Raw genomic sequence first — 25,250 nt, forward strand, 5'->3', positions numbered from 1 at the left:
ACGCACGCACGCACACAAACACACACACACACACACACACACACACACACACACACACACACACACACACACACACACACACACACACACACGCACGCACGCACGCACGCACGCACGCACGCACGCACGCACGCACGCACGCACGCACACACACACACACACAAATCCAGTGCTTACAAAGAAGAAGACCTTTGCCTTGCACTATCTGAATTGATTCACCAAGGAAACTCCCATATCTGAACAAATGACACTTTCCATGTCCTCTGATGTACCCTTAGTGTTCGAGTACAAGGTTGCATATATGGGCTACCTCCGCTTCTACCTGATTTCCAAGATGGAGGTTGCAGACGACTGTACACCGGTCAGCAAGATGGAGGATGTAGACGACTGAGTACCGGTCCGCAAGATGGAGGATGCAGACGACTGAGCACCGGTCAGCAACATGGAGGATGCAGACGACTGAGCACCGGTCAGCAAGATCGAGGATGCAGACAACTGAGCACCGGTCAGCAAGATGTAGGATGTAGACGACTGAACACCGGTCAGCAAGATGGAGGATGTAGATGACTGAACGCCGGTCAGCTAGATGGAGGATGTAGAAGACTGAACACCGGTCAGCAAGTTGAAGGATGCAGACGACTGAGCACAGGTCAGCAAGATGGAGGATGCAGACGACTGAACACCGGTCAGCAAGATGAAGGATGCAGACGACTGGACACCGGTCAGCAAGGTGGACGATGCAGACGAATGAATACCGGTCAACAACATGGAGGATGCAGACGACTGAACACCGGTCAGCAACATAGAGGATGCAGACGACTGAGCACCGGTCAGTCAGATGGAGGATGCAGACGACTGAACACCGGTCAGCAAGATGGAGTATGCAGACGATGAACACCGGTCAGCAATATGGAGGATGCAGACGACTGAACACCGGTCAGCAAGATGGAGGATGCAGACGACTGAGTACCGGTCAGCAAGATGAAGGATGCAGACGACTGAACACCGGTCAGCAAGATGGAGGATGCAGACGACTGAACACCGGTCAGCAAGATGGAGGATGCAGACGACCGAACACCGGTCAGCAAGATGAAGGATGCAGACCACTGAACACCGGTCAGCAAGATGGAGACTGCAGACGACTGAACACGGTCAGCAAGATGGAGGATGCAGACGACTGTATACCGGACAACAACATGGAGGATGCAGACGACTGAACACCGGTCAGCAAGATGGAGGATGCAGACGACTGAACACCGGTCAGCAAGATGGAGGATGTAGACGATGAACATCGGTCAGCAAGATGGAAGATGCAGACGACTGAACACCGGTCAGCAAGATGGTGGATGCAGACGACTGAGCACCGGTCAGCAAGATGAAGGATGCGGACGACTGAGCACCGGTCAGCCTCTTATCAATTAGAACGGACGGCCGTTAATTTTGAGCTTAATCCAAAAATGGACAATTTACTAGTTTTGATATAATGTCTTAAAAGCGCTTGCCACAAATGAGAATAACATTGAAGTTAAAGAACATTAATTATGGAAATTTCAACACGATCCGACCATTTTTAATCGTTAAGTGCATTGTTTCTACCATTCGAAAATTTATGACGCATTATACACAATTTTTATACACATGTATGTATTATTCTGTATCTAACAGTGAATCTTAACACATCACATAATAATGTTTTAAGACATTCATGAATTGTTGTTCTTAGTACGTAATCATACAAAAATAAACATATACTTTTTTAAGATCATCCGTTGACTCTACGGAAAGCAGGAGTTGAGGTGGTCTTGAAATGAACGATGAATTGTGTGCCATGCAAATCATCGCCAGCCAACTGTCGATGTCGTGCATTATATATGTACAATAAAATACATTGCCTTTTCAAAACATACGTTTTATGACAATGTATTACTCGAGGCAAAATGTCCAATAAACTACGTTGCCAATTTAAAACATACGCTTGATAAAAATGTATAACTCGGGCAGTCATATTTCGTAGTAATCGTCGTATATTGTAAACGTGATTCCTCCCCTTGCAGCTTTAGATTAATTTATTCGATAGTTTTATTTGTTCATTATGCTACAGAGGAATGAAATGTTTATATTAAAAGAAGTTTTATTTGAAACAAAACAGTACTAATAGATATGCCGGGTTCGAGCCCGGTGGCTCTAACTTGCGATGGGAACGCTTTTAAACTGAGCTCCATAACCTAAGGACAGTATGAAGTTCATGTTCATGTATATCACGATTCATAGAGTAAACCCATTTATGCATAGCGTCTAGAAAAAATGCCTTGCATGATGCGGCGTCTCATCAGGGTCTGCGCTGTTTGCTTAAAGGAATTTCCGTAAGAAATATTCAAAATATAGAAATACATATACTAGACATCCATAATTTTGGGAAAAAATGATCCAATTTAGAAGGATGGGCGAGTCCACTAGGCATAAATGGTTTAATAATAATTATACAGCCTAAATATAAATGCTATCTTGAAACTCTGTAGGTCACGCGCCTGTCTTTCCACTCATATAAAGCGCTGGTCTGTACAAGAGAGTAGATAACAGCGATGTGGCGATTAGCAGTGTGTTTGCTAGTGTTACTGAAAGGTATGTTGTTTATCTACTGACAGTTATCAAAACCGACACTAATAACCCTTAGTATGATTTTGTGTAAATATTTTTATTATGACATACCTAATTATAACTTACAGATATAAATTTAAACAAAATTACCTTGATTTCTTTCGATGAATTTGAAAAATGTGGGCATACATAGAAGGTGTGTCAGTATCACTGTTCTACTCCCTTTCCTACTCCCTTTTGTGGAAAATACAGTTTGGGACAAGGAGCACGACCCATTTCTCGTCGTGTTGTTATCTTCGAATGACGTCGTTATTAACGTCGTAATGGTTACCGCAGATCTTGCTCATAAAGTTTTACCAAATAGTTTTCGGGAGTCTATTGAATTTACAAATTTATGGCAATTAAAGGGATCTTTTCACGCTTTGGTAAATTGACAAAATTGAAAAAAGTTGTTTCAGATTCGCAAATTTTCGTTTTAGTTATGATATTTGTGAGGAAACGGTAATAATGAACATTTACCATGGTCTAATATAGCCATTATATGCATCTTTTGACGATTTTAAAACCTAAAAATTATAAAGCGTTGCAACGCAAAACGATTGAATAATTTGGAGAGTTCTGTTTTTGTCGTTAAATTTTGTGAAACTACGAAGATTGCTTATATAAGGTATAAAATACGTCAAGTATGTGTACTCGGCGGAATAGCTCAGTAGGCTAAAGCGTTTTTACTTCAGGACTCTGGCAGGACTCCAGGGGTCACTGGTTCGAAACCTGCTCCGGGCAATGTCCTTTTCCTTTTTTAAATTTTATTCTTGATTTTTTACTGGAGCTTTTACGATCCAATGTTTACTATTATCAATATAAAGCATTTAATGAATAAGTTAAAAAATGCCAAAATCTGTGAAAAGGCCCCTTTAAAACAAAATCAAAAATGACTTGTAAATTGCATGATACGTGCGTCGAAAATATGATATTATCGATTTAAATGTCAGTCACTTCATTATTATGTCTGAGTATGAATAAAACGCATGTACTGCATAGATATCATTGGGCATCATATTTATTAATAGGCGCCTACAGTGGTCGTCTTCAGGTGCAGGGTAGTCACCTTGTTAAAGATGGTCAACGCGTGTTTCTGTCCGGCACGAACCTCGCATGGGTGCACTACGCCATGGATTTTGGACACAATCAATACAATGGCGTGAAAGGCAGAATGGAACAAATTCTCAGCGAATTGCAGGCATCTGGAGGCAATTCCATTCGTAGGTTTACAATTGCTTATCATTATGAAGTAAAATCGTTGATGATATTAAAGTTTGAAACCAATCGATTAGAAAACAAATCGTATACCGGTGTCTCGTCGTGCATACAATGAGGGGACAATTACTCATAGTTATGAGTAAATTTATTATTTTCTATTCTCAAAATACTATTAAAATCTCATCATCTTTATAACCCATATCATCCTCATCATTATCATTATCAAACAAATAATAAACTAAAGACAAAATAGGAGTGAGTGCTTGTATTTGACAGGACTTTCAACAAATAAATGCAAAAAACAATTCGTCTAACGCCCGTATATGTTGTATGTGCCAATGGATATAGACCTCAACGGCACCGCTCAGTTGAGGAATCTCGAGACGACTGGAAACGGTGTAACATCTTTGTTCAGGTGTAAAAAGAACTGAAACGATACTATTTAAATGCTGTAGGGCATGTAATTATGAATACTTCACATGCACATGTGTGTCATGTGAAAAAGTGCAAATTTATTCATAACAATTAGACGTCAAGTATATATCTCAAATAAAGAGTTACTGTTTGAATAAACTGATCCCCGCCGATGCCCAAAGTGCACACAGGACGCCCCCAATGCCCATCAATCACGCTAACTTGCTTAAATATTATAAATTAACAAATGTGAAACATTAATTTGTTCAAAGAAGCTGCTAATATCTGCAAGATTCATCTACCACCACCAATCAAGAGAAGTGTACATGACTTCACGTACACCCCATACAATAATCAGTAGTAATAAACGATTCAGGTAAAACCGCGAGCGGGATACGCAACCCTACTGCCATTTTTGTTTTATTATTTTTCTTTTAATGTCAGGGGGACGTATGAGGACCCCGTGGCTCGAGACCGGTGTCAAGGTGCCTTCATCACCTCCCGAAACCTCTAATTTAGAGAAATCTACATATAAGCAGCTATAAAGATACTGTAAACATTAAGTATTTTATAGCAAAAAATGTAATTAAAACATTATCAATTTCATTGCGCAAGTTAACATAACAAACAAACATCAAAAGCATCCCGCACACACCCCGGACATCAACAAGAAACAAACAAATCACTCAAACCATAAAATCCATAAAGCATCTAAAAAGAATGTTGATAAATCATAAATATTCCGAGAAATATATAAATGCTTATGACGAATTTAACAGCTATATTAAACCGACTTCAACATCTAACCAGTCACACCAAAATGAAAATGTTAAGTAATCGTACAATAAAAATGTCTTTAAAATTAAACGTTCATTACGAACGACAACAAAAAATAATAACACTGACATTTAAACATACCAATATTTCAATAAGTATGCTGGAGGTACTATCTCCAGGAAGTGAGAGTCTCGAAAAACATGACACCCATAACTTTAAAGACCTCATTCAAACACAATATTTAGTAAAAAATGAGTCAAAATAATCAAGAAAACTTAGCTGCTTCAGACTTAAATGAAAATACACCCATCGTCTTTCCCAGTAAAGGAATCGGTTCGTGTTAAGATCCCATCTCACATGGACTAAAAACCGAACTGAAAATATACTAAATATAGACTTTATAATAGCAAAATTATAAACATAAAAGCAATGTAACCAATTATTTAACCATACATATGTTCATTAAGGGCGGGCGGGCAGGGTTATCACCCGTTCGTTTTCTTGCTCCATAACTATGCCTGTCAAAAACAACCCTCGAATGGCGTCTCACTAGATGTGCAAATCATATATACCCCAAAACGAAAAACTCGTGCGCTTTCGCGCTAAAACATGCACACAAAACCCGTGCATTATACGCGCTAAACAATTACCATAATCTCTCTTCTAAATAACACGTATTAAACCATACTATACCGTATTTATCAAACCGAGAATAATTTCATTTTTATAGTTTAATAATGATCCACACACAGTTTATATTATTTCATAGGTTCTCTTTTTAAGGGCTCTGGTTGCATATAGAGGGCCAGACAACACCCGAGTTTACCAGTGACGGTCACGTGTCTGGAATGGACGCCACGCTCGTCAGCGACTTGCGCAGCTTTCTCCAATCTGCGAAACGTCACAACATCCTCGTGTTTATCGTCCTCTGGAATGGAGCAAAAATCGAACAGTTTCACTACAGGTGGGAAAATGACTTATCCTCGGGCGTATAAGGGGTTGTTATGTATATGATACGTTAGCAATTAAAAATACTACGTGTCATTGTGTACTTGAATCTTTCCGACGAGTTTATGTAAAGGTAACCATGATATCATGGCGAGGCTTGCAGAGCCGTGTTAGCCTTTGTGAGACGAGTAGGATAAATTAAAGTACGCTATGTCATATCTTGTGAGACAATAAAAATATATGCGTTTTATTGTTAAAAGCAACAGTCAAAAGAGATTAAATTAACTGGAGCGAATCTTGAGTAGTAAAGTCAAAAGTAAGTGTTATCTTTTCCGAATGCGTCATCTACATTCATAAAAAACAACATGACATAATGACAACATAAAATATTGCTACATGCCTCAATTCAAATTTCATCAGCATTTTTAATGTTACGAAATCAAAAAGAATACTGATTGTTTGCTTCTATCTTAAAATTCTTGTTTTACCTGAGCAAAAGAAAAAAAAAGGCTTCCATTTTCAACTTACAAAATGTGTACCCTTACGTCATGCATGATGCGGCATTTATACCAGCCGATATCACTGATTATAGTCTTTAACCAACATTTCTTTTGATTTACTTTTTTCTAAATGGCTACTTAATGTATAGCTAGTTTAGAGCAGACTGAAGTACAAACATTGCCAATTGCGTCGTTGAATAAAAAAAAACAGTCAATTGAATACTATTAATAACTTTAATTGTCGTTAATCGTACTTGGTGTTTTTCTGTCTAGACTGCATGGTTTGATTGTTGACACCAACAAACTCCAAACCTATATCGACAAGTGCCTCACGCCTATGGTCCACCAGCTGAAAAACGAGCCCGCCCTCGGTGGCTGGGAAGTCTTTAATGAGCCGGAAGGAGCACTAGAGCCCGGTCACCATGACAGCAACGCTTGTTTCGACACAAGCGCGCTGGCGGGATCTGGAGCGGGGGATGAGGGCAAGATGCACAACACTTTATATACCGCACAACAAATACAAAGGTGATGTGTATAGATTGACTAAGGGAAAGTCGCATTCATCATGAAATCGCAGACATCGCAAGTGCTGTTGGCTTTATATTGTGTTCAAGTAAATAATTTAATACATCAAATATATAACCAGTCCAACATAATTTTTTTTAATAAAATAATCGAGAATGATCACTTTTTAATTCGTTTAAAACACATCGTTTTACAACTTCCAACAGTGCAAGTAATTCGACGATAGTTCAAGAATACGTGCCCAGTTTATCAGAATAATAAAACTTATTAAACAAACGTTAAATAACAGATTCATTAACTGGCAAGCGGATGCCATTCGTCGGGAAGACCCGGGTGCAATGGTGACGGTTGGAACATGGAACCCAAAGTCAAACACGGACAGATTTGGCTTCAAGAACATGTACAAGGACGCATGTCTGATCGGCGCAGGGGGCAGACAACACGTATGCAACATTGTAGTTTGTGTTGTTAGTCCCCACAGGCTAATCAGGAACGACATTTTCCGTTATTATGGTATTTTTCGTTTAAAGGAAGTCTCTTCTACACGAAAATCCAGTTAAAGCGGAATGTGTCGTCCCTTATAAGCCTGTGTGGACAGCACAGGCTAATCTTGGACGACACTTTACGCACATGCATTTATCCCTGTTTTCTCAGAACGCGACTCATATTGTTTGTACATAGTATGTATATGTTGCATCAAGCGCAGATGCTTCATCGGTGTACTTGTGTACGTTCTGTCTACGCGTTACAAGTTCAAAATACTAAAACTATTACTTTTTATTGTCCAAAATCTGTTTCATTTATTTGTTAGCAAAACACACGTAGATTATTAGTAATAATTTGATTAAATGTTATGATCGCCACGCCTTTACAAGTACGTTTCTTTACGGTCTGTGCACATGCAAATGAACATTTTTGTTTACATGTCACCTAATATATTGGTCACAGTGATTGGATTGGTTTTAGGTTTAGTAAATATAAAAATAAAACTAGATAATTATGTCCGTAATAAAATACGTCCTGGTTGTATTCGGTGTGTATTAACGATATTAGTTTATTATTTTACTTAACTTTTACTTTACAAAATGCGTATTTTTTACTAGAGCTGTAACATTTTGCCCACACATGTATCGTTTCTAAACGCATGTGGTTGATTTTGCGCGGTGTATGCTGGGAGGTACTGCTTTGGTTTTCGCCAACATATGGATAAGAACTTATCACTAAACATGTGCAAAAATCTCACTTGGAGCATAATTACAATCAGTGTTAATGCACCAAACTTGATATACGCACAAACTATATATACCAAACGTGTATGCTGTATACGAAATTGGAAGTGAAATTAGAAACAACATGACCCCAGAGTACACGAAGTTAACCAAAGTTAAGATATGCTGCGCAAGTAGATTGTCATTTCTATGACAACAAAAAACATATACATACGAACATTTACAAATTATTATCTTCGGAACTCTTCGCTGAATGCTCGGAAGCTCATTTGGTCACCAATATTCGGTATCATTTTAATGTCATTTGTAACGTTCGTGGTTAAGTCAGGGAATTTAAAAAACAATATGTCTGTATTCAGGACAGTAAAATCGTACTTTTGAGTATCATATGTAGCTATATGTTTCTAATTATTAACTGGACATTTTGAGTTTGTATGCCGCCCATTAATTTTAAGTCCCTACGGCATCGATGCTTTAATTGCCTGTGTGATTTAACCCATTTATGCCAATCGTCTAGAAAAAAAGGCATTGGCAATCAGCGTAGACCTAGATGAGACGCCGCATCATGTGGCGTCTCATCAGGGTCTGCGCTGTTTGCTTAAAAGAATTTGTGTCGGAAATATTCCAAATATAGAAATAGATATACTAGACAGCCCTAATTTTGGAAATAAATTGATCCAATTTAAAGGAATGGGAGAGTCCACTAGGCATAAATGGGTTAATATTACGCGGAAAGTACACACAGACACACACACAATTTGCGACTTATCTAGTAACTGTCTGTATCTGCATTGCAGGGTACCCTGACTTTCTATCAGGTACACTCATACTCCTGGCAGGGACACTGGGACGGGTACTCGCCTTTCCAGGTATATGTGCGCGTAATGTGTTTTTAAAAGACAAACCAGCAATGATATACTACCAATAAAGTAAAGAATTAACAATAAATAGACAATAAGTCATTTATTCAGCTATTTAAATTGCATCGTCTAAGTAAAAGTAATAATTCAACGATAAGTATTATGCAAACAAACATTAATTGGCCATTTCATGTTAGGTATAGTGGTATACTTAATAATAAACGCATGTTTTTGCCGATCACGTTACACGTAAAAACCGTACTTCTGTTAGAAACACTACAATGACTACGGACTGGACAAGCCGCTGGTAATCGGAGAGTTCCGTGAGTCGGAGGCGGCCAATACGAAGATCACTGACCTCTACAACTACGCGTACTACCATGGCTACTCGGGCGCGTGGGGTTGGCAGGCGATCGAAAACAACTGGGGAAACATCCGGACTGGTATAACGTTTCTGCGAGGCAAAAACGACCAGACCAACGGCGGGCTTGTCCATTTCACTGTTTGAAAAATAAAAAAATTAAAGCTCTTTCATGCTATTTGTTGTCATCTCAAAATGGATGAACGTATTTTTTCTAATTTGATGTTTATTAAAGCATTCTGCATGACTGTAGGTGGATGGTCCACGGCCGTCCACAAGCTCAAATGACCATATATGGAGAAAAAGGCGGGACCAAACCAAATAGGCTTGCAATGCGCATGCCCAAGCAAAACCGATTGAATTGTTAGCGTGAAAAGAAATATACTACATTTATTGGATATTTTAATATGATGAATATTCTAGGTAGAGAATATGGATAGTATTACCATTATTAGTATTACGTCAACATTAACTCAACAATTGTATTGTTGACATGAAGAAAAAGCTATTTCGAGGTTGTTTTGACCATTGATTGCTAAGTAGGTCAAACTCAAAGTTATAACTTTTATTGATATTTTATTTAGTTAAGGAATCTTCGAGTAATAGTTAAAAAAAATCTTTCGCATTCTAATTCTATAGCTAAATCATGTGTTGTTGCTATATTATAAACTTTCGTGCATGAGCCATTTAAATCCGTTTGCATTTCTTTTTTAGTTGTTTCCCCTGGAAAATTCTCTTCTTCAAGTTCTTGCTAGCCTTCGCTGAGTTATTCAACAACATCGCTATATTGCTGATTTTTGCTGTTGTTTTTTGGTTAAAGCTGCATGCTTTTGTTGGATAATGTTTAATTTATCATTCAAGTTTTACATATGATTCTGTTTAAACCATATTTAATCGATGTTTTGGTGAATTTCGCGCATGCTTAACTTGTCCGATTTCGGACGTAATTTACTTTCGGATACATGCTCCTCTTGTGTTTTTTTTCGATGTTTTCTTATGTATGCAGATTTAAAAAAACAGCTCATGCTTAAATGCGTTATTGAGCAAGTGACTTCTTTATACTATGGCAGGAATAAAACACTGTTATAAAATTATAAAGGAAGTTTAATTACATGTATAAACTCACAGTCACAAGTGTGTAAGTATTACTGTTACATTTATTTATATTTACTAAAAGTAAATATATGCTCACATATCAGTAAGTATTGTACAGCCCTAAATTATATTTAATACACCCATCTAGGCAGTTAATTCATATATGTGCTGGCTTTAATTTACATTCATGTTATTATCACCCTGCAATAGGCGGAGGGATATTGTTTTGGCCTTGTCCGCCCGTCTTTCCGTCCATCCGGCACTTTTGTGTTGGGAGCCATATCTTGGAAGTGCTTTGGTGGATTTCATTGAAACTTGGTATGAGTATATGTATAGATAAGAGAATGATGCATGCCAAATGGCATTGTACACTATCTGTTAATAACGGAGTTATGGCCCTTCGAACCTAAAAAAATGCTTTTTTACCTGAGTGTCAAATATAACACTTTTGTGTCCAGAAGCTAATTAGCGGGGGATATCAATTCAATGAATTTGTTTGTTATTAATTGAAGAGAAATAAACCTGTTATTTTGTCTGTCATTATGGTGTTTAAAGTCACATTTAATGGCATCCAACCTACTTTATTTCAAATACAGTAACACCTGGCGCCGTGACCTGGATGCAGATTCTAAGCAGATGGGCCAAAATGGGGGCAGCTAGAGAGACTTGCCTGGAACTGACAAGCCTGGAGGGAGCTGGTTGACTGTTGGCGAGATGGGACAACAGACAAAGAATAAACGAACCTACTTGATTTGATAAACATTTTTGTAAGTCATTCAAGAATCGAGCAATATTTTTGTTTCCAATAAGCAGTCCTGTATATATCCGAAATAAAATAAAATGTTTCACTCAGGTTGCTTGATACTCATCTTGGTATTTAATGGACCTTATAACAGATTATGGCATGTATTGAAGTTTGTCATTAAATGCGTTATATTTATAAATGTAAACATTAAATCTAAAAAGCTCAATTAAAAAACAAGAACAAATTAAAAGAAAAAGTAATCCACATCTGGGCTCGAACCACTGACCTCTGGAGTAAAAGTCGAACGCTAAGACGGCCATCCATGCTCATACAATATTTTATACTTTTAGTTTCTATAAGCAAAGCTCGTAGTGTCACAAAAAACGACAACAGAACTCCAAATTATTCAATTGTTTTGCTTTGCAACGATTTATCAATTTCAGGTTGTTAATGTTAAGTATAACTGTTTTCTCACAAATATCATAACTGCAACAAAAATGTGCAAGTTTGAAACAATTTTTATGCCCCCTTTCAAAGAAAAGGGGGCATATAGTTATCAGACTGTCCGTCTGTCGGTCCGTATTTCTGTCACACTTTGCGTTTAGGTTTCATGTGCAAGCTCTATCTATTGGCATACAAAAAAACACTTTGTGTTTAGGTTTCGAAAAATGCTCATAACTTCTATTTCCCTTGAGATATAACCTTCATATTTGGTATGCATGTGCATATGGACAAAGCCTTTCCATACGAACACAAATTTTTACCCCTGTGACCTTGACCTTGAAATTAAGGTCCGTGTTTAGGTTTCAAAATCTGCGTTTAGGTTTTGAAAAATGCTCATAACTTCTATGTCCCTTGAGATATAACCTTCATATTTGGTATGCATGTGTATATGGACAAGGCCTTTCCATACGCACACAAATTTTGACCCCTGTGACCTTGAACTTAGGGTCCGCGTTATGGTTTCGAAATCTGCGTTTAGGTTTTGAAAAATGCTCATAACTTCTATGTTTTGAGATATAACTTTCATATTTGGTATGCATGTGTATATGAACAAGGCCTTTCCATACGCACAAAAAAATTTACCCCTGTGACCTTGACCTTGAAGTTAGGGTCCGCGTTTAGGTTTCGAAATCTGCGTTTAGATATTGAAAAATGCTCATAACTTCTATGTCCCTTGAGATATAACCTTCATATTTGGTATGCATGTATATATGGACAAGGCCTTTCCATACGCACACAAATTTTGACCCCTGTGACCTTGAACTTAGGGTCCGCGTTTAGGTTTCGAAATCTGTGTTTAGGTTTCGAAAAAAGCTCATAACTTCTATCAAGCATTTATAGGGGGCATAAGTCATCCTATGGTGACAGCTGCTCTTGTTTTATTTTGTTAATTTACCAAAACATGCAAAGGCCCCTTAAAATACATGAAGTAATGTTTACAGTTGTCCATAACCACATATTGAAAAAGAATGTGCAAGCTCTATCTATTGGCATACAAACAAAGCCAATCTGTTGGATAATTACTCATGGCAAGCAATATGATCTTAGGTATACCTTCTATAATCAGGTGTTTGCACTTTAATCACATTAAAATTTGAAAAACTATAGAAGTACAAAAAGGTCAGAATGATAACAAACAGGTTTGTAATGGACATCATCTTGCAATTGCTATTTATGTGAGTGGGATGGTACACAAATTCTGAATTTGTTATATGTAGGACATTTAGTAACTTAGCAACCCATGCATGTTGCAAGGGTGTTAATTGTCCGGATTATTTGGAAATCCCGATTTGAGCCATTCAGGATTGAATTTTAGATCAGTGTAAATCTGATGATTTGTTTTAAGGGGTGTGAACAAATATTGTAATTGCTTCATTGGCATGCCGGGCATGTGCGCTTAGTATGGATTTTTCCTGGTCTTTTTAACAAGGTTTTCCAAAGAAAAAAACGGGTTATTCAATTTGGCAAATGCCGGCTGGCTGGCGGGCGGACGTACAAGCTTGTCCGGGCCATAACGTTGTGGTTCTTGGTGAGAATTTAAAATCATTTGGCACATTTGTTCACCATCATTAGACGGTGTGTCGCTCAAAAGAATACCGTCAATATATCCAAGGTCAAGGTCACACTTTGAGTTCAAAGGTCAAAAATGGCCATAAAAGAGCTTGTCCGGGCCAAAACTATGTCATTCATTGTGAGACTTAAAAATGATTTGGCATATTTGTTCACCATCGTGGGACGTTGTATCGCACTTTAGAATTACGTCAATATCTCCAAGGTCAAGGTCGCCACAACTAAAAATATATTTATTTTGAAACAAAGGGGGTTAATTATAAACAATCAGTTCAGTTTGAGTTGTCTCCCTCTAGCAGACTTTTTTCTACATTGAAAACCTGGTTTTGTGACAATTGTGTCCCTTGTTTTACTATTGTCTGATTGGTTATCGGCTGACACGGACATAAAAGGTAACTGACCTAACCTCTTGGCTACTTTCCAGAAATCTTAGATACTACAAAATGTAGCATATGTCCCCCATCATTAAATTTCCATTTTCTGCTGTCAAACTAAGTGCATATATTATTTCATTTGCAAAAGACATATCTGGATATATTTTTGGACAGTTGTTTTACTGTATGGTTAGTGGATTAACATTTATTATGCCCCCCTTCGAAGAAGAGGGGGTATATTGCTTTGCACATGTCGGTTGGTCGGTCTGTCGGTCTGTCCACCAGGTGGTTTCCGGATGATAACTCAAGAACGCTTAGGCCTAGGATCATGAAACTTCATAGGAAGATAGATCATGACTCGCAGATGATCCCTATTCATTTAGAGGTCACTAGATCAAAGCTCTAGGTCATGGTGACCCGAAATAGTAAAATGGTTTCTGGATGATAACTCAAGAACGCATATGCCAAGGATCATGAAACTTCATAGGTAGATTGATCATGACTTGCAGATGACCCCTATTGATTTTGAGGTCACTAGGTCAAGGTCACGGTGACCCGAAATAGTAAAATGGTTTCCGGTTGATAACTCAAAAACGCATACGCCTAGGATCATGAAACTTCATAGGTAGATTGATCATGACTCGCAGATGACCCGTATTAATTTTGAGGTAACTATGTCAAAGGTCAAATTCACGGTGACCCGAAATAGTTAAATGGTTTCCGATGATAACTCAAGAGCGCTTACGCCCAGGATCATGAAACTTCATGGGTACATTTATCATGACATGCAGATGACCCATATTGATTTTCAGGTCACTAGGTCAAAGGTCAAGGTCACGGTGACCCGAAACAGTAAAAAAAATCCGGATGATAACTCAAGAATGCTTTTGCCTAGGATCATGACACTTCATAGGTTCATTGATCATGACTCGCAGATGACCCCTTTTGATTTTCAGGTCACTAGGTCAAAGGTCAAGGTCACAGTGACAAAAAACGTATTCACATAATGGCTGCCACTACAACGGACAGCCCATATGGGGGGCATGCATGTTTTACAAACAGCCCTTGTTATCGATGTTCTTTATAACATTTATATAAAATGACAATTACACATCGAGTGTTACTGGTGGTCTGGCTAATAATAGTTTGCATTTTACTCACCAGAAATAGCAACTAAGACTATAAAAAGAACAATGAACTATGGCTTTGGGGGGCTCTACCTGTAAGGGACCTACAGGCTCAGACTCCAGACTTTATCATTAGGATTTCAAATTTGGGACATTTGACACCCCTGATGTTGTGCCATGTATCAAAACCGTCTATATATAAACATTAATTTTATTAATTGGATATGTTGAAGATTTGGTGATGCAATCATTGGATTTCATTTTGTGTTTTGTTGACCTACTTTTAATTTTTAGGCTCAGCAGAACTATGGCTGTCAAAACACAATTGTATTAAAATGAATAGTGCTTCAAATTATACAAGAAGTCACTTTCTTTTTGTTTTAGATGTTTTTCAGTTTCGTCGGAAGACATTTCCCACCAACCATCCTGTCTTGAAAGAAATAACTTTTGAACCCGATTATCTGGTAATACTATTTTTTTGCATACAGTTATTAGTGAATTATGAACATTTCATAAGGATCTCAAGGGTCACAACAGGTATATATATATAATATATATATAATCAAGATTTTCCATAGGCAGTTAGAGCACAGCCGGCCCGAATAGCATGGACAAGTTAACAATTTTTTTTTTTAAATATCTAGTGTGTAAAAATTACTTTGCATTGCAGAGAACTTTAAGATCATTTTATTTCTGTAAAAAATGTTCAAAGTTATATCCTGAATGATTTTAGGGCCTTAAATTATATATGGAAACAAGCATATTTAATAATAAAAAAGGCCTGTTGAGTTTTTAATTTGTTCTCTTAAAGATTTACAGAAAGACCCTTTTTAGCTCGACTATTATATATGAAATCTATATAGTGGAGCAGTTCTACTCACCCGGCGTTTGCGTTAGCCTTAGCATTGGCGTTAGTGTGAGCATGCAAATGTTAAAAGTTTGCGTACTACCCCAAATATTTTCAATGTCCCTTGGCATATTTCTTTCATATTTTGCATACTTCTTAACAAACATGACCCCAACCTATAAACAAGAGCAGACAACTCTATCAAGGATTTTGTAATAATTATGGCCCCTATTCCACTTAGAAAATGCAGCAAATGTTTAAGTTTGTTTACTACCCCAAATATTTTCAATGTCCCTTGACATATTGCTTTCATATTTTGCATTTTTCTTTACCAACATGACCCCAACCTATAAACAAGAGCAGACAACTCTATCAAGCATTTTGTAATAATTATGGCCCCTTTACCGTTTTGAATATTCATATTATTGATAAATCTATGTTAAAGTTGGCGTACCACCTAAAATATTTTCAACGTCCCTTGACATATTGCTTTCATATTTTGCAAACTTATTTACCAACATAACCCCAATCTATAAAGAAGAGCAGACAACTGTATCAAGCATTTTGTAAGAATAATGGCCCTTTTTCCATTATTATATGCATATTACTTAAGATTCAACCCAATAATATCTTTGACAAGTTTTAAAATGACGCCGGTTGGTTGAAAAACATGGCATTTATGAGGTGGGGCATTTTCCTTATATGGCTATAGTAAACCTTGTCATCACTCTAGAGGCCACATTTATTGTCAGATTTTCATGAAACTTGGTCAGAACATTTTTCCAATGATATCTTGGATGAGTTTGAAAATGGTTTTGGTTGCTTTAAAAACATGGCCACCAGGGGGCGGGGCATTTTTCCTTATATGGTTATTTATATATGGTCCATATATGGTTATATATGGCTTTAGTAAAACCGTGTGAACACTCTAGAGGCTGCATTGTCCAATCTTCGTGAAATTTGGTCAGAAGATTGGTCTCAATGATATCTTGGATGAGTTTTAAAATGGTTATGTTTGCTTGAAAAACATGTTGCCAAGGGGCGGGGCATTTTTCCTAATATGGCTAAAAATGGCTATAGTAAAATCTTGTTAACACCCTAGAGGCCACATTTATTGTCGGATCTTCATGAAACATGGTCAGAAGATTCATCCCAATAATATCTTGGACGAGTTTAAAAATGATGCTGATTGGTTGAAAAACATGGCTGCCAGGGGGCAGAGCATTTTTCCTTCTATGGCTATAGTAAAACCTTGTTAACATTCTAGAGGCCACATTTATTGTCTGATCTTTATGAAACTTGGTCAGAATATTTGTCCCAATGATGTCTTGAATGAGTTCGAAAATGGGTATGGTTGCTATAAAAACATGGCCACCAGGGGGCGGGGCATTTTTCCTTATAGGGCTTTAGTAAAACCTTGTTAACACTTTAGAGGCCACATTTATTGTCAAGCTTCATGAAATTTGGTCAGAAGATTGGTCTCAATGATATCTTGAAAGAGTTTGAAAATGGGTACATTTGCTTGGAAAACACGACTTCCAGGGGGGGGCATTTTTTTCATTATATGGCTATAGTAAAGTCTTGTTAACACTTTAGAGGCCACTTTTATTTCCAATGTTCATGAAAAATGGTCAGAAGATTCATCCCAATAAAATCTTGGACGAGTTCAAACATGATGCTGATTGGTTGAAAAACATTGCTGCCAGTGGGCTCTGCATTTTTTCTTTTATGGCTATATAGTAAAACCTTGTTAACACTCAAGAGGCCACATTTATTGTCTGATCATCATGAAACTTTGTCCGAAGATTTGTCCCAATGATATCTTGGATGAGGTCAAAAATGGTACAAATACGTTCAGACTTTAATGATAAACACTAGTCTGGCCAATGTCGTCTTACAAGCTGGTATATACACTCACTGCTAGAGCAGAATCATTTGTCATCTGTTGCAGACAGGCAGTGGTGATCGTTCTTAGCAAATTGAGTTGCGGTTCTTTCCGTAGCTAAGGCTTCTAAGCACACACTGATTTGCAAAATATGCTCTGTAAATTCTAAAATGCGACCAACTAAAAACAAACCCTTTGCCAACTTCTAGGTCAAAGGTTAAGTTTGAACATCATGATTCCTTTTAAATGGCAAATGATATTCGCGTACGATCTTACAACTGTAACTCCCTATTCCCAACTCGGCATTTTCATCAAAGGGCATGAAGGGTGTCCAAGGTTGACAGGTTGGAATCTTTGAATGGCAGGGTGCTGCGCCCTTCCTTATATGCCAAGCTGGAGCACTGGTTTTGATGGTGTTTCACTTGTAACACACCAAGCAGTATGACCCATTATATTTATCAACATGGCTAAAATGAGGCCAAAATAATTGTTAAATGCCCTTTGTTTATTTCCAAAGACATGGATGGATCATCTTTGTCTCTGAATATATTATAAATACTCGTGTTGTTGATTTTGTCCTGTTTGCTTATTACAGGAAAACTGTTAACGCATTATGTTGTGAAGACTCCTCTGTAATCAGACAGCTAGCAGTATTATGATTATCAAATATTAAAATTTGATTTAACAATATAGCGCTTCAAATTATATAAGACTTTATTTTTGTTTCAGATATTTTCCAGTTTCCCCTCACAACAATTTGCAACAAACCTCTTGTCTGGTAAGAAATTTCCATTGAAACCAACTGCTGGTAATACTATCTTTTTGGTAATGGGGGCTATATAGGAACCACCACTTTGTCGGTCCGTCAGTCTGTCCCGAAATTTCATCAGATCTTCACCCAAACTTGGTCACAAATTGTATCTAGATGATGTATAGGTCAAGTTTGAATATGGATCATGCCCGGTCAGAAACTAGGTCATGGGGTCACTTATTGTGTTTTAAACCTGAAGTTTGCCTGGGCCATAACTTTGTCATTTATTTCATACAGTATTTTAAATGATGGAACAGTTCATAATGATTTCAAGACATCTTCTGATCCCTGGAAGATAAACTAGGGATTGATCTGTCTGTATATAACAGTTCAGAGACTTCCAATCTAGCGTGAGAAGATGTAATGATAATGTTAAATGGAAATTACATATAACCATACATGCCATAATTTTTCAGACCAATTCCGGGACATTGTGTTAAATTGTCCGGGACTTTTGCCGATTTTCCGGGACATGTATAAAATGTAGCGATATTTATAGACATATGCATTTTTGGTACGTTTTGTTTTGTTTCGCATCGTTAATTGCAAAAGTTCGAAAGCCTATCCGAAATATACTTGATCTATTAACGTCAAATTAAACATTACTAGTTCCTTTACTAGATACAGGCCATGTGTTTTCAGTGTAAGCGTTCTAAACATAGATGGTGACGTCACTGCGTTATTGTTATTAAGACCGGTATGTAACGCGTAGTTGTTGATACGCCTTTATTCATTTATAACATTTATATAAAAAAAAATACAACAATACAGTACCGTTAGATTGTCAACTCAAATCAATTCACAATACATACAACCAATCACATAAAACAAATACAACAAAACAGTACCGGTAGATCGTCAACTTAAAATCCGTACAGTCACACATTAGTTACACTCTTGTTTCGATGTAGATATAAGTCAATTAACAACCAAAACAATGCCGCCTTTTCGGTTTGACAGCGAACGTGAGACAATCAATATGATAACAGGACCCCTGTTAATTGATCGATTTTTACACGTAGCGTAGTCTGCCTATTCGGGTAGGCATTGTCATGGAGACGCTGCATATATACACAGATTCGAGGTGCAGTTAAGCCTAAGATAAGGTACATGTATATATGGATTTTGTAAATTCGGGGACATTTGACAGATTTCCGGGACAGCGGGACAAGTTCTTCATTTCCGGGACTGTCCCGGAAAATGCGGGACGTATGGCATGTATGATATAACAGTTCATACAGTTTAAGAAATACAATACATTTTATACAATGTCGTTTTTATGCCCCCGAACCAGCGATTTTGAGGGCATATTAAAATCGCTCCGTCCTTTAGTTTGTTAGTCCATCCGTCCGTCTGTAAGTTAGTAAGTCCGTCTGTCAGTCCGTCCGGATTATTTTCCGTTCAATAAGTCAAGCAATTGTAATCAGATCTTCACCAAACTTCATGAAAATGTGTAAGGCAATAACATCTAGGTCAAGTTAGATAATGGGCCCTTGAATCATAGTAAAATAGGGTTTTTAGCTCGACTATTATATATGAAATATATATAGTGGAGCTTTCCTACTCTCCCCGGGGTTTCAGTGTCCGTGAGCGTTGGAATGAACTATAGTGGGGGACATATTGTTTTCGCCCTGTCTGTTGGTCTGTCTGTTGGTTTGTTTGCTCCAACTTTAATATTTTGCCATAACTTTTGCAATATTGAAGAAAGCAACTTCATATTTGGCATGCATGTGTATCTCATGGAGCTGCACATTTTGAGTGGTGAAAGGTCAAGGTCATCCTTCAAGGTCAAAGGTCAAAATATACCTAGAAAGGTGCAGATTTGCTTCAGTTTTGTGTTTAGGTTCATTTTATTCCTAAAATATCACAGCTATTACACTATGCCTCCAAACAATATACGAAAGCTTTACCCAAACCAAGACACTCTTGATGTTAGTAATGGTGGGTGAACGTAAGAATTAAATGCTGGCAATTCACATGAAATAGACATGAGGGTTTATTAATTATCCATGGTCCTGACCCCTTTAATATCTGAAATCCCTGTTTGTGCATATAACATAATGAGAACACCCTTTGGGCGACCTAACTTTGTATTTCAATCAGTTTCTTGTTTTGACCATTATTTTTACATTATTATCAAAACTTGTTAGTTTCCTACCCTTGAAAAAGGAGAGGGACTTGCGGTTTGCGCTCTGTGTCTGTCAGTCTGACACTTTTCTGGATCCTTCGATAACTTTAAAAGTTCTTCACCCATTTACTTCAAATTAATACTGAACCTCTCTTATGACAATACGGTCAATCTCAACTATGTATGGCCCCATTACCAACCCTGGGGTGCCCCTCCCACATAGGCCACGCCCACCCAAAATTGCCTTTACTATAATTTCTTCATTTCTACACCGATTCACTTCTAATTGATACTGAACTTCTCTTATGACAATACGGTCAACTATGCATAGCCCCATTACCAACCCTGGGGCGCCCCTGGGTCAAACATGCGGCATGGGGATATGCGTCGGTCTCTGCCGCGCCATTTCGAGTCAACATTGGAAACATTGGCATCTTAAAGGAATAAATTATGTATGAGCCCAAATTTTGCAGAACTATGGCCCTTGCTCATTTTTGTTTAGCTCCTCAGCTGAAATCATCATCTAGCAGTCACAATAGTTGAGCGGTTGGAGAGGCATGCATTGCGTCCTACTACTGCTCAGACTATATCATGGTAATGCCTTATCCAAATAACACAAGTATTCACCATGTGCAAATGTCTTGTTGTCTGTATAACTCTCTCTATTAGCTCAAAGTAAAAAGCATTTGAATTTGCACACTTTGGTATTTTAGTTTAATTTTGTTTGGACATTACAATTGTTTTGAAACTAAAGATTAGTGTTGGGGCATAACACTTCTCTTTAAAATGTTTATTTGTGATTATTATTTTTTTCAGTTTGGCAGACAAAACATGCTGATCAAAAAGAATGTGTACCACAGGGGCCAGTGTTTCCATTTGAGTGATTGACAAGAAGAAGAAGAGATGAGAAATGTTATCATCATATTTTAGTCCCTACATTTATAGTGTACAGCTCAATGTATTGAACCGGTGTTGTAGAATATAATTGGAGATACATGCGAACATTATAACATTATATATAAGATGATATTTCAAAAGCAATAAGAAATAAAAAGTATAAAAGGTCAAAACAGTAAACCTTGTGTTTACAGTGGACAGGTTTAAAGTGGAAGTGACTAGTTAACTGTTGATCATAAGCTGCACTGATGGAAAAAATAGTGGGAAATTACTATCTAGAAAACTTTTTAACCTACGACAACAGTTGTGGAACTTCATAAATGACCGTATGTAACAGGGCTGTGCAGTTTTCCTTATATAGCTATAGTGAAACCTTTTAAACACTAGTGAAGTCACTGTTTTTTTTCCAATCTTCATGCATTTTGGTCGAATATTTGTTCAAATGATGGCTCAGTCAAGTTTCGAAATTTTTATGTCTATTCAAAAAACATATCCACTAGAGCACGAGGCAATTGTCTTTTTATGGCTATAATGAAACCTTGTAAATTCTCTAGAAGTGACATTTTTAGCCATATCTCCATAAATTTCGGTCAGAATATTTATTCTAATGATAGCTCAGTTGTCGAGTTTGTAACTGGTTCCGGTTTGTAGACTAACATGGCTGCCAGTGGACATGACAGTTTTTCTTAAAGTGCTAGAGTAGAACCTTGTTAACACACAATTGGGCTTTTTTATGTGCATTTTTCATGAAAGATGATCAGAGCATTTGGCCCAATGTAATCTCAGCTGACTTTGAAACTGGATCACATAACGTCAAAAAGTGGGTCAAAATGTCAAATTAAAAAAAGCTTGTAAACACTGGAAGTTGCATTTAAAATTGTGTTCCTTTTTTATGTCCCCCACTATAGTAGTGGGGGACATTTTGTTTTTGCCCTGTCTGTTGGTTGGTTGGTTTGCGCCAACTTTAACATTTGCAATAACTTTTGCAATATTGAAGATAGGAACTTGATATTTTGCATGCATATGTATCTCATGGAGCTGCACATTTTGAGTGGTGAAAGGTCAAGGTCATCCTTCAAGGTCAAAGGTCAAATATATGGGTCAAAATCGCTCATTTAATGTACACTTTTGCAGTATTTCAATATTCAAGATAGCAACTTGATATTTGGCATGCATGTGTATCTCATGGAGCTGCACAATTTGAGTGGTGAAAGGTTAAGTTCATCCTTCAAGGTCAGATGTCAAATATATGTGTCCAAAATCGCTCATTTTATTATACTTTTGCAATATTGAAGATAGCAACTTGATATTTGGCATGCATGTGTATCTCGTGGATCTGCACATTTTGAGTGGTGAAAGGTCAAGGTCATCCTTCAAGGTCAGAGGTCAAATATATGTGGCCCAAATCGCTAATTTTATGAATACTTTTTCTATATTGAAGATAGCAACTTGATATTTGGCATGCATGTGTATCTCATGGAGCTGCACATTTTTAGTGGTGAATGGTCAAGGTCATCCTTCAAGGTCAAATATATGGGTCAAAATTGATCATGTAATGTCACTTCTGCAATATTGAAGCTAGCAATTTTATATTTGAAATGCATGTGTATCTCATGGAGCTGCACATTTTGAGTGGTGAAGGGTCAAGGTCATCCTACAAGGTCAAACGTCATATAGGGGGACATTGTGTTTCACAAACACATCTTGTTTAAAGTTTGTCAAAACATTTGCTGTAATGATAAGCAAAGTCAAGTTTATAAATGATTATTTGCCTACAAATTACATATTTTTCATTAAGTTCATTTATTATTCTAAACTACACCCTCTCAGAATAGTTTAGTTACTTCTGGTCACAGTTGAGCACCTTAGGGCTCTTGTTCTATAATTTGATTGTTTTGGAAAATTGTCATTTTGCCAAAATGTGAGCAAGTCCAAATTTAATTAACCCTGCTTTGTAGTATCTTGTTTTCCTTATATGTATAAAGTGGAAAATTATCTATGAATCTGACTGCATAGATATTTGGTATTCAGCAAAGCATCGTGTAAATGTAGTAAAACTAAACACAATTGTGTTAGCATAAAACTGGCCATGCCATGGGGGTCAAATGGTTAATACAGACTTGTAGGAAAAAGACTTCTAAAAAATTTATCCATTAAATATATTTTGTGTACATAATGATTAGCTTTTTCCTTCAACTTATCGCTTTCATGGTGTAAAGAAAACATGCCGACTTACTAAGTAAGTCGGAGATCTGGGTTTGATTCCCAGTGAAAGTCAAGTCAAAAGGAAAAATGCTTATTGTTGGAAGGATTTATTAGTTATTCAAAACGTAAGATTTTTTTCTTTGCTCGTTCAGTTACAAATAACAGCAAATGATCTGAAAGTATTTGTTTATAACGTAGAAGTTAGTGTCATGAATAGTAAATTGGAATAATGCACTTAATAGAAACTATACATATTGTATATAAGACTAAAATACGCAGAAATGAAATACCAGTAGCATTATTTTTATACCCCCACAAACAAAGTTTGTCGGTCCGTCTGCCTGTCTTGTCTGTCGGTCCGTATTAAGTGTCCGCTCTCTAATTCAAGTTGTTTTTACCCGATCTTCACCAAACTTGGTCAGATGTTGTATCTATATGATGTCTAGGTCAAGTTCGAATATGGGTAATGCCGGGTCAAAATCTAGACCAAGGGGTCACTTAGTGCGTTTTAAACTTTGAGCATGGTGTCCGCTCTCTAATTATGCACCCCTTCGAAGAAGAGGGGGTATATTGTTTTCCACATGTCGGTCGGTCGGTCCGTCCATCAGATGGTTTCCGGATGATAACTGGAGAACGCTTAGGCCTAGGATCATGAAACTCATTGGTACATTGATCATGACTGGCAGATGACCCATCTTGATTTTCAGGTTACTAGGTAAAGGTCACAGTTATTCCAAATAATAAAATGGTTTCAAGATGGTAACTCAAGAATGCTTAGGCCTAGGATCATGAAACTAAGGATCATGAAACTTCATAGGAACATTGATCATGATGGCAGATGACCCCGTATTGATTTTCAGGTCACTAGGTCAAAGGTCACAGTGACAAAAACGTATTCACACAATGGCTGCCACTACAACTGACAGCCCATATGGGGGGCATGCAACAGCCATTGATATACTACTACACCATGCTCGTATATAAGTAATGCCGTAGCAAAGCCAGTACTATACTAGCGAGTCATGTATCGGATAAATCCTACTACCCATGCTCGTATATAAGTAATGCGTATCAAGCCAGTACTATACTAGCGAGTTATATAGCGGGTATATCCTCCTACCCCATGCTCGTATATAAGTAATGCCGTATCAAGCCAGTACTATACTAGCGAGTCATATACCGGATATATCCTACTACCCCATGCTCGTACATTAGTAATGCCGTATCAAGCCGGTACTATACTAGCGAGTCATAGCGGGTATATACTACTACCCCATGCTTATATATAAGTAATGCCGTACCAAGCCAGTACTATACTAGCGAGTCATATACCGGGTATACCCTACTACCCCATGTTCGTATATAAGTAATGCCGTATCAAGCCAGTACTATACTAGCGAGTAATATAGCGGGTATATCCTACTACCCCATGCTGTATATAAGTAATGCCGTATCAAGCCAGTACTATACTAGCGAGTTATATACCGGGTATATCCTACTACCCCATGCTGGTATATAAGTAATGCCGTATCAAGCCAGTACTATACTAGCGAGTTATGTACCGGGTATATCCTACTACCCCATGCTGGAA

General features: G+C 37.5%; 1 protein-coding gene and 1 long non-coding RNA gene across 2 annotated transcripts; both read left to right on the forward strand.

The window, feature by feature from the left end:
• The first annotated feature begins 2,513 nt into the window (after window positions 1-2,513).
• LOC127844396 (mannan endo-1,4-beta-mannosidase-like) lies at window positions 2,514-9,640 on the forward strand. The gene is made up of 7 exons (XM_052374534.1): window positions 2,514-2,622; window positions 3,669-3,860; window positions 5,833-6,013; window positions 6,771-7,022; window positions 7,312-7,465; window positions 9,049-9,120; window positions 9,383-9,640. Exons 1-7 carry the CDS (start codon window positions 2,583-2,585, stop codon window positions 9,617-9,619), a joined length of 1,128 nt encoding a protein of 375 aa, XP_052230494.1. The 5' UTR covers window positions 2,514-2,582; the 3' UTR covers window positions 9,620-9,640.
• An 11,333-nt stretch (window positions 9,641-20,973) lies between these two features.
• On the forward strand, window positions 20,974-23,656 carry LOC127845615 (uncharacterized). The gene is made up of 2 exons (XR_008033283.1): window positions 20,974-21,151; window positions 21,374-23,656. It is a non-coding gene; the product is annotated as an uncharacterized LOC127845615 (long non-coding RNA).
• The last annotated feature ends 1,594 nt before the right edge of the window (window positions 23,657-25,250 follow it).

Source organism: Dreissena polymorpha, chromosome 9 (assembly GCF_020536995.1).
Source record: "Dreissena polymorpha isolate Duluth1 chromosome 9, UMN_Dpol_1.0, whole genome shotgun sequence".
NCBI lineage: Eukaryota > Metazoa > Mollusca > Bivalvia > Myida > Dreissenidae > Dreissena > Dreissena polymorpha.

What these genes read in the sequence shown, in the direction of transcription:
- LOC127844396 (XM_052374534.1), top strand. Translation starts at nt 2,583, where the DNA reads ATGTGGCGATTAGCAGTGTGTTTGCTAGTGTTACTGAAAG. An exon ending in ATCGAACAGTTTCACTACAG is followed by an intron (nt 6,014 to 6,770) that starts GTGGGAAAATGA and finishes TTTTCTGTCTAG; the next exon opens with ACTGCATGGTTTGATTGTTG. An exon ending in GCGCAGGGGGCAGACAACAC is followed by an intron (nt 7,466 to 9,048) that starts GTATGCAACATT and finishes TCTGCATTGCAG; the next exon opens with GGTACCCTGACTTTCTATCA.